The sequence below is a fragment of the Rhinopithecus bieti genome, unplaced genomic scaffold (genome assembly GCF_001698545.2).
Source record: "Rhinopithecus bieti isolate Rb0 unplaced genomic scaffold, ASM169854v2 scaffold_26106, whole genome shotgun sequence".
Taxonomy (NCBI): Eukaryota; Metazoa; Chordata; class Mammalia; order Primates; family Cercopithecidae; genus Rhinopithecus; species Rhinopithecus bieti.
Genome location: NW_016811748.1, coordinates 271,251 through 281,211, shown reverse-complemented (window position 1 = coordinate 281,211; position 9,961 = coordinate 271,251). Strand labels below are relative to the sequence as shown.

General features: G+C 39.8%; 1 protein-coding gene across 1 annotated transcript; it reads left to right on the top strand.

Annotated features, from left to right (window-relative positions):
• Nucleotides 1-6,302: 6,302 nt before the first annotated feature.
• On the top strand, nucleotides 6,303-8,979 carry LOC108544053 (olfactory receptor 2A12-like). Its single transcript, XM_017894981.1, is given in 3 exon segments — nucleotides 6,303-6,450; nucleotides 7,780-8,390; nucleotides 8,393-8,979. Coding segments are annotated over 2 exon segments (960 nt in total). The 5' UTR covers nucleotides 6,303-6,450; nucleotides 7,780-7,798; the 3' UTR covers nucleotides 8,761-8,979.
• The last annotated feature ends 982 nt before the right edge of the window (nucleotides 8,980-9,961 follow it).

Below are 9,961 nucleotides of genomic sequence, written 5' to 3'. Positions count from 1 at the left end.
TAAACTCACATGATCACAGCATCCCACAATAGGCCATCTGCAGGCTGAGGAGAAAGGAAGCCAGTCCGAGTCCCAGAGCTGAAGAATTTGAAGTCCAATGTTTGAGGGCAGGAAGCATCCAGCACGGGAGAAAGATGTAGGCTGGGAGGCTAGGCTAGTCCAGTCTTTTCATGTTCTTCTGCCTGCTTTTATCCTAACTGTGCTGGCAGCCGATGAGATTGTGCTCACCCAGATAAAGCGTGTGTTGGCCTTTCCCAGCCCATGGACTCAAATGTTAGCCTCCTTTGTCAACACCTTCAGAGATACACCCAGGATCAATACTTTGCATCCTTCAATCCAATCAAGTTGACACTCAGTATTAACCATTACATATCCACTCCTTGTCAACTTGAAGCTATACACGTCTCCCGAGATCACACATAGTTTTCAAATAAAGACAATAATAAGGTCTTATGCCCAACATAATACAAGTATCCTTCGTACAACCAGAAACACACCAATCCCCAACCCAAATGCTGTTATATAAAGTGAACAACACTGAAATGCTGATATGAAGTCAATAATTTTATGTCACATGATAAAGAAAAAAGGAAATAAAATGAAGGGATTTCCTTAGTGCAAGTGCATATGTTCACAAACAAGTTTTTAACAAAAGGAGGATAAAATACTCATGACAATTACAATCCCTGTTTCTGCAACTGGTCACTTGGTCACTTGGTCACAGCTGGTATTGATGACGACCTACTTTTACTACCCACTCTGTAGTACCTTTGCCTTCAGCAAGCACCCCAGCAGGTTGTGTTTCTTTTATGCCTACAGGTTTTATTCTACACCTCTTCTTGGAATCAAGCAGTGGGTCTTTTGTCTCTCTGTTTCCGTCTCACTCTCTTTGCCTCAGCTCCCAAATCCGGTAACATTATCAATGACACTGACTTAACACCATGGGGACTGTTTGGGAGTCTGATGTTTGCTTTCCATTTTACCTTTCCTTACACAGTCTCCATGGTTATGGTCTCCAAACCAAACTTCTTAAGGCAGTGGATGCACGACAACATATTGTCCACTGGAACTGCATTTTGCGTGAGTTGAAAATTTTCTTCATTCAGTTTCCATCACAAGTAAAATAAAATATTAAAATATCTTCTTAAAGTTATGCATATTTGTCCTAAATTGCTATAGTTTATAATAGTATGTTATCATCTTTGGTAGATTTTAAAGTATATCAATTACTCTACGAGATTGCATTTAGTTTACCAGTTTTAAAATTGATCTTGATATTTGATTGGAATTATAATGTATACATGAACAGATTTTATATAAATTTAAATTTTTAAATATTGAGGCCAGGCATGGTGGTTCATGCCTATAATCCCAGCACTTGGGGAGGCAAGGGTGGGAGGATCACTTGAGCCTCTGGAGTTCGAGACCAGCCTGGGCAATATGGTGAAACCTCATCACTACAAAAAATACAAAAATTACCCCAGCGTGGCGGTGTGTGCCCGTGGTCCCAGCTACCTGGGAGGCTGAGGCAGTAGGATCGCTTGAGCCTAGGAGGCAGAGGTTTCTGTGAGCTGTAGTTGTGCCACTGTACTCCAGCCTGGGCAACAGAGTGAGATCCTGTCTCAAAAAAAAAATTAAATATTGATTTCAAATAAATGAATAGAATATTCTTTTCCATTGATTCAATTAATATGTACACACCCATAGCATGAGTGTATTTTTATAATTTTAAGGGCTTGACCTCATTAATACTAACATTATCTCAATAATGTTTATTTTATGCTCTGTTAATCATAAAACATGAAGAAACTGTGTCCAGTTCTCTGATTACTATTTTATTATGTTCTAATAATCCTTTCATTTCTAACATCTATTTTTCCCAAACATGATGCAATGTAACTTGTGTAATAAATTCACATATATGTGTCTTCACTGAAAATATTTTATTCTATGTCAAATCACCTTCCTCATCTTTTTCATGGGATTCCTTTTTCATCTTGAATTCAAATTTGTCTGCTATTCGTATTGTGATATCTACTTCTATTCTTTTTCATTTTCATCCCAACTCACATCATTTCAAAACTGTTTTATCCATTATATTAGCATACATTTCTTATAAAATAAATACAATAAAATATTCTCTTGATTCAATCCAATAGTAAAACTAGGTGAATTTAATTCATTTTATAATTCAATTATGTTGACATAATTGATATATTGGCTTTCCATTGTAGAATTTGTTTCTTTGTTCTTTTCTATTTTACTTTATTTTCAAAATTTGCTTATTGTTTTTTCTGTCTTCTTTAATATAAGAATCCACTTTGATATTTTCTTCCCTGTTAAAATAACATATTGTTAATATTTTATTTAAAATATCATTTTAATGTCATCTTCAAATTTAGAGGTTTTCTCTGCACACCCATTTTACCAATTCCTTTTAATTATGCAATGAGAGATTAATCCTGGAACCAACTTCTATGATGAGAAGTGTTGGCTCAAATATTTCTGGCCAAAATTAAATTCAGCCACTTACATTTATGGAGACATGCCACAATATCATCAAAAAGTGATCAGTTTGTTCTAAGAATGTACTCTGGAAAATTGTATTTTAAACTTAATACTCTACCTAGTTTGTTTCCTTTAGGTTATTTATCATTTATAAAATCTCCATTTCCAGATTAAACACCATTGAATAAAGTAAAATTTAAAGAAGACATTAGTAAGTTTCAATTCTCTAAAGTGAGCATGTTAAGTATCTAAAGAATGGTAAGCAAATTCCCTTTGATTTCTGCATGCTAGTGGCCAGTATTTGTTGAAGTGTGCTGTTCATTCTCAAGAGTTAAACATGAAGACTTAGAAGCAACACCCAGCTGATCTGTTCCCTACAGGTTTCGAACTAAGGCCTGTTGCTTACTGGATAATATCTCATATCTGTGGTGCAAGCCAGATCTTGTGAAGTAAAAATCAGTTATAAAGTTAAATTCTACTTATTTAGTAAAAGAGAGATCTTTTATTGCTTTCATTGGACAAAATAATCATCTCTTATGCAAATAATCATAATGACATAGCAACAGGATGTAAATACATTACAGTTACTGTCTTTTCATTATTTAGGTTATAAAATCAGAAAGTCAGGGTTAATAAAGACAGTATTAGGGACACTGATTTTTCTATATTTGATCTGAAAGTTATACGAAAAATGAACACTAACCATATTTTTCAATCGTGTAGTTTATGTTTGCTAAAATAAAGCATAAATAAAATGAGCCTAACTCCACAAATCTTAGAATATTCTGTTCTAATGATTGATGTATCTTGCTTCTTTCTGTCTTTTGACCCAATGAAGAGCAGAGATTCCCCACCCAGCATGGAGAGGCGGAACCGGACCATGATGACTGAGATCATTCTCACAGGAATACAAACAACCACTGCCCTTGGGGGGCCTCCTCTTCTTGATTTTTTTAGTGGCTTATTTGGTGACAGTCCTTGCAAACACCCTTATTATTACCCTGATTCTTGTGGATTACAGGCTCCACTCACCCCTGTATTTCCTCCTCAGCAATCTCTCTTTCAGCGAAATATTAACCATAACCTGTGCTGCTCCTAAGATGCTGGAGGGCTTCCTGTCAGAGGGGAAGAGCATCACAATTGGCGAATGCTCTGCACAGTCCTCTTTCTATTTTCTTTCCAGCTGCACCGAGTTTATTCTTTTTGCTGTCATGTCCTATGACCGCTACACGGCCATTTGCAGTTCTCTTCAGTACCCTGCAATTATGACCAGCTTACTCTGTGCCCACCTCGTCATCCTCTCCTGGGTGGGTGGCTTTCTCCTCATCCTCCCATCCACCATCCTTAAGGCAGGACTGCCATACTGTGGTCCCAACGTGATTGATCACTTTTTCTGTGACAGCACCCTCTCCTGCACCTGGCCTGTGCTGACATTCGTGCCACTGAGCTGTTGGACTTTCTCAGCTCCCTGGTCCTGCTCATCAGATCCCTCTCACTCCCGGTGGTCTCCTGCATTTACATCATCTCCACCGTTCTGAGGTCAACGCAAAGCCTTTGCCACCTGTGCCTCTCACTTCACAGTGGTCTCCATGGGCTGTGGGAGCTCCATCTTCGTCTATGTTCGCCCCTCACAGAAGAGCAGCCTGCACTTCAACAAGATCCTCTGTATCCTCTCTGCGTCATCACAGGTGTGAGCCACTGCGCCCGGCTGACTCTTTTTTTTTTTTAAGCTTTCCTCCCCAGACATTAACATTTTGTTTTGTTTTGTTTTGAGACAGGGTCATGGTATTTTGACCAGGCTGGTCTCAAGCTCTTGGCCTCATGGGATTCTCCTATCTTGGCCTCCCAGTGTGCTGGGATTACAGGTGTGAGCCACCGCACCCGGCCTCCAGGTCTATTTATGTCACGTTTTATCCACTGGGACTGACCTACTTAGATTGCATTACATTTGTTCAACAAGCACATTGAATAGTAGCTGTGGGGCAATGTTAATACCCATGCCTGGATTCAAAATAAAAATAGCTTTTCTTTCTACTACCACTTGCATAGTCAACCAACCAAGAGCAGAGTCTGAAGAAGAGCCGCTGAAGTGGCATAGTTCCCCGGCTGTACCAGCTAGCCACAGAAAGATCAGCGATTGTTCCTCATGAGTCAGGCTATCGCTGCCATCATTTGCATGATCACTGAAGTTCCATATCTACCTTTGTGGCAGACCCCAGATTGCCTTTTGGCAGAGGAACTAATTTTATGTAGTTGAAAACATAGCATTGGGTTCACACCATGGAATTCACCAGCACTGCCCCATCATCTGGTAGCAGGCAGCGTGACAGAAAGGGGGAATGGCGAGCCTAAGGCTGGGGCACATCCCTCAGTGACGCTTGGATGATATACGTGATAGAGTAGATGCTTTAAACTAGAGGCCAATACATGGTGGCATTTCCCCTGAGTCAGACTACCTAAAGTTAGAAAGCAATGTAGGGTGTGGGGTGGTCTCTCTCAATATTACACTTATTGATCCATGAATAGAGAACAAGTGTCTCAATATTGATCCATGTGTAGAGAACCAGACACAGTACTGGTCAGAGGGCTGGATGCTGACTGCCAAAGGGAAACGGTGGTGTTGCACAATGGAAACGAGGGAGTCTAAGCCTGGGACCAGGAGATTGACTGTTCCACTAAACACTTAGTACTTGGTGGTTTATTCTTATTTTATTTATTCATTTATTTAAATTCATGTATTTATTTTTTGAGGTGGCGTCTGGCTCTGTTGCCCAGGATGGAGTGCAATGGCATGATCTTGGTTCACTGCAACCTCCACTCCAGGGCTCAAACCATTCTCTCATCTCACCCTCCAGAGAAGCTGGGGCTACAGGCACGTGCCACCACATCCTGCTAAGTTTTGTAATTTTGGTAGAGACCAGTTTTTGCTATGTTGCCCAGGCTGCTATGTATGTATGTATGTATGTATGTATGTATGTATGTATGTATTTGAGACAGTCTTGCTCTGTCTCTCAGATTGAGTGCAGTGGTGCAATCTCAGCTCACTGCAACCTCCCTTTCCCAGGTTCCAACAATCCTCCCACCTTGGCCTCTTGAGTAGCTGGGACCACAGACTTGTGCCCAGCTAATTTTTGTATTTTCGTAGAGACTGGGGTCTTCCTATGTTGCCCAGGCTGATTTCAAATTCCTGAGCTCAAGTGATCTCCCTGCCCCAGCCTCCCAAAGTGCTGGGATCACAGGTGTCAGCCACTGCACCCAGCCAAAAACACTAACCTTCCAGCTAAGAAAATGTGTATGTTTTACAAAAATATGATGTTCTTAACACATTACTTTTAGAACTTCCAAACTGAGCTGTTTCTTTCAGAGAAACAATAGAGTTAACAGATAGCACCCCAAATAGTAAATTATAAACTGCATTAACGAGCTATCTGCCATCAGCAGTAAGTGGAACATAAATTGTTTTTCTTTTTTTTTGCATGAAGTTAACTGGTTCCCTTTGGGATCAACTCAAAATTTTGCCTCTGCTTATAGACTTTACTCAACTCACTGAAGCCTCTACTCTCGATTTATAATGACTGGAAAATAATTTTACCCTCCATTTCAATCCCCTAAATGTAATATAAAGTTGGGATAAATAAGGAAAGGCATAAAGAGAATGTGGATAACTTCTATACTAAAATTAATCATGTAAAATCAGGGAACAGGTTGTGCATGTTAACAGCTATAGCTGTCTCATTCTTTTTAACAGAACTTCCATGGAGCTGAGGAGCACACTGCCAAGAAAAGATGATGAGCTCCAGGGGCTGACCAGCGGCTGTGCTTCCCATGCGTCTCCTTTAGAGGTGAAGATTTGATAGTTTCACCCTTTCCAGGAAAATTCACTTATCAGGTGCCAGCACTGACTGTGGATGAACAGGTTTCCTACATCCAAAGACTGGGCAAGTATGTCAGCTGCTCTCCTCTCCCTAAACTCACTCCCGTCCCTGTTGCAGAACTGAGATTCACACACACTCTCTCTCTCTTTGTCTTTCTGTTTCTCTCTGTGTGTCTCTCACTCTCTTTCTGTTTCTCTCTCTCCACCTCCACTACCTTGTTGCTGTGTCATGTGGCCTGCTGGCTCAGTACTTCTGTCTGTGCAGACAGGAGAGAAAGCTAAGTAGAGAGTCAGACCAGGATCTAGAAGAGTCCTTTACATAGATGCCAATAAGAAAGTGACGCCCAGACAGGAAATTTTAAAGCAGAAAAAAGAGAAAGCAGTGGAAATATGAGAGCGTGGAGAAAGGAAAGGTGTAGGGTACAGGGAGTTTCACTGAGTCTGTGTGGCCCCCAGGCTCTGTGTTTTACATGTTATATTCCCCGTGTCTAAAATGTTCTCCTAAGCATCTGTTTTGTTTTGTTTTTGCTTAATGTTATGTCGTTTGGTTCATCACAGTTGACATTTGATAATGTGTGTTGTATAAGACAGTCTGCACTTTGTACGACTAACCCATATCTTCCATTTCGGCACAGGCTGGTATGTTTCACTCAGATTTTGTGGGGTACAGGAAGTGTATCGCTGTAGATGTACATGTATGAGTCATAAGCCCATAAAAGCAGTTTCACACTGTGCTTAAAATGGTCAAAAAGCTTGGTTTGGGGACCAATATGTTATCTTCTCTAAGACCACTACTAGACATTTGGACTCTCAAATGTTTAGAGGATTAGCCATATTATTTTTACTAATATTGAGGGAGTTAAAATAGTCTAAGTAATTAAATTAGGTGTATTATTCCGATATGAGATGATAATTTATACTCCTTAGGAATCAGAAAGGAAAAAAAAATCAACCCCTTTTCTCACTAAATGAAAACTAGTGTCATTTCTGACTTTTAATGTATTAGGAGAAGAACGGAATGATTTTCAACCTGCACATTTTCTGCTCATGATGTTAGAAAAGTCATTTTCTTTGATAGGACCTGTAGCTCATTTTTAAGAAATGGATAATAGCATTTGATTAGCCAAATATAGAGGAGTGCTCTGTAGTACATGCAATAAAATGGTGAAATTCTCACCTTTAAACAAAAGCTCTTTTGTAATTTATCAAAAATAAGTAATCATATGATGAAAACTATGAAGTTGTTCTTCATGTCCACTGAAATTTCACAAATAATTTTTATTCCAATTAAGATACATTTGCCATCAGCATTAAAGTTGCTGTGAAAGGGAATTGATTTGACCTCAGAATTTGTATATAAGACCATTTTTCTTTTCTCCTTGCTCCCATTTGAACAGGCATATTTCGCTGTCCAAAATGGGACATAAAAATTCCAGCACCGTCGCTGAGCTGGTCCTTGTGGAATTTTCCAGTCATCCCCGAAGCGAGACACCCCTCTTCTTCCTGTTCTCTCCGGCCTACTTGGCCAATTGTTTTGGAAACACAGCCGTCATCACTTTGGTGGTTCTGCATTCCCCTCTCCAGACACCCATGTATATCTTCCTGTGTCACCTGGCCTTTCTCAACATATTTTTTAGCGCAATCGTGGTCCCCAAGATGCTCTATAACTTCCTTGCAACCAGGAAAGTCATCTCTTACCACTTCTGCCTTGCTCAGACCTACATCACCTTATTCCTGGAGGTGACTGAGTGCTTTCTTCTTGCAGTGATGGCACTGGACTGCTGTGTGGCCATTTGTTTCCCACTGAGGTATCTGCTCATCATGAACACGTCTGTGTGTGTGGCACTGGCTCTGGGAGCCTGGACCACAGGCTTCTTTGCTTCAGTGGTGCCTCTGTTCTTCACAATCCTCCCACTCTGTGGTCCTTATGTTGTTGACTATATTTTCTGTGAACTGCCCATCCTTCTTCACATGTTCTGTGCAGATACATCCCTGCAGGAGGCCATGATGTTGCAGGAGGGGCTGGAACAGTGTTACTCCCCTTCCTTCTCATTATTCTCTCCTACCTGCGCATCCTGGTGGCTGTGATGAGAATAGACTCAGTTGAGGGCAGGAAAAAAGCCTTTTCAACCTGCACTTCCCATCCGACTGTGGTGACCATATATTATGGAACAGGATTAATCAGATACATGAGGCCCAAGTCCCTTTACTCAGCAAAGGGAGACAAACTGATCTCCTTGTTCTATGCGGTCATCAACCCTACGCTGAATCCTTTCATTTACAGCCTGAAGAACATGGAAGTGAAGCAGGCTATGGGAAGAGTTATAGGAAAATACAGAAATAAAATTAAATCACATACTAGGATGTGTAGAAGTTAAAGACAAGTTTGTATTTTTAGCATAGTCACATCCAAATTCTATGAAACTAACCTCCATCACAAGAAATTCCACTTAGGCAAACTTGCAGAATAATATGGTCATTCAGTTTTTACAAATCCCCCCCAAGTGTTTTCAATTCAGATTTCTCCTCTCTATGAATACACATTTATTGATAGTCCTTTGTTAAGTGTTAAAATATTGCTATGTCTGGGGCAGGCATGGTGGCTTATGTCTGTAATTCCAGCACTTTGGGAGGCTATGGTGGGCAGATCTCCTGAGGTCAGGAGTTCAAGACCAGGCTGGCCAACATGGTGAAACCCTGTCTCTACTAAAAATACAAAAAAATAGCCGGGTGTGGTGGTGGGTGCCTGTAGTCCCAGCTACTCAGGAGGCTGAGGCAGAAAGAATCACTTGAACCCGGGAGGCGGAGGTTGTAGTGAACTGAGATCACGCCACTGCACTCCAGCCTGGGCGACAAGAGCAAAAGTCTGTCTCAAAAATAAATACATATATATACACACACACACATATACATATATACACATATACATATAATCACATACTAGGATGTGTAGAAGTTAAAGACAAGTTTGTATTTTTAGCATAGTCACATCCAAATTCTATGAAACTAACCTCCATCACAAGAAATTCCACTTAGGCAAACTTACAGAATAAGATGGTCATTCAGTTTTTACAAATCCCCCCCAAGTGTTCAATCAAGCATTGTGTTAACAATAGCCACAAGCTTCCATGTCATCAATCTTATCATTCCCTGTGGTCACTTTTACAGTATTTTATTTTCATTTTCTATTCATTTTCAAGACCTCAAGTCATGATAAGATGCCTATGCCTCCTCCACGAATCAACTCTACCCTGTTGAGACTATCAATCTAAAGATGAGTCTTAGCTCTTTCCAGGACTAAATAAAAAAGCAATGCAAATTATGAAGTGTATGTTATTAAATCATATAGGAGGAAAATATTTTTGAAGCTGGTAATGAAAAAATTTTAAGGAGTGTAGAACACTTTAATTTATCTAAACTTTTGTCTAAGTTTTGGATAATTTAAGGAAAATGATATGCTTTTTTAGTTTTAAAATTGAAATAAATTCTTCTCAATTGCTTTAGTTTTCATTTACTCCATATGGATGGTAGTTCACAGAAATAAATATTAATAGTTATTTTATGTATTTACTTTTTTAT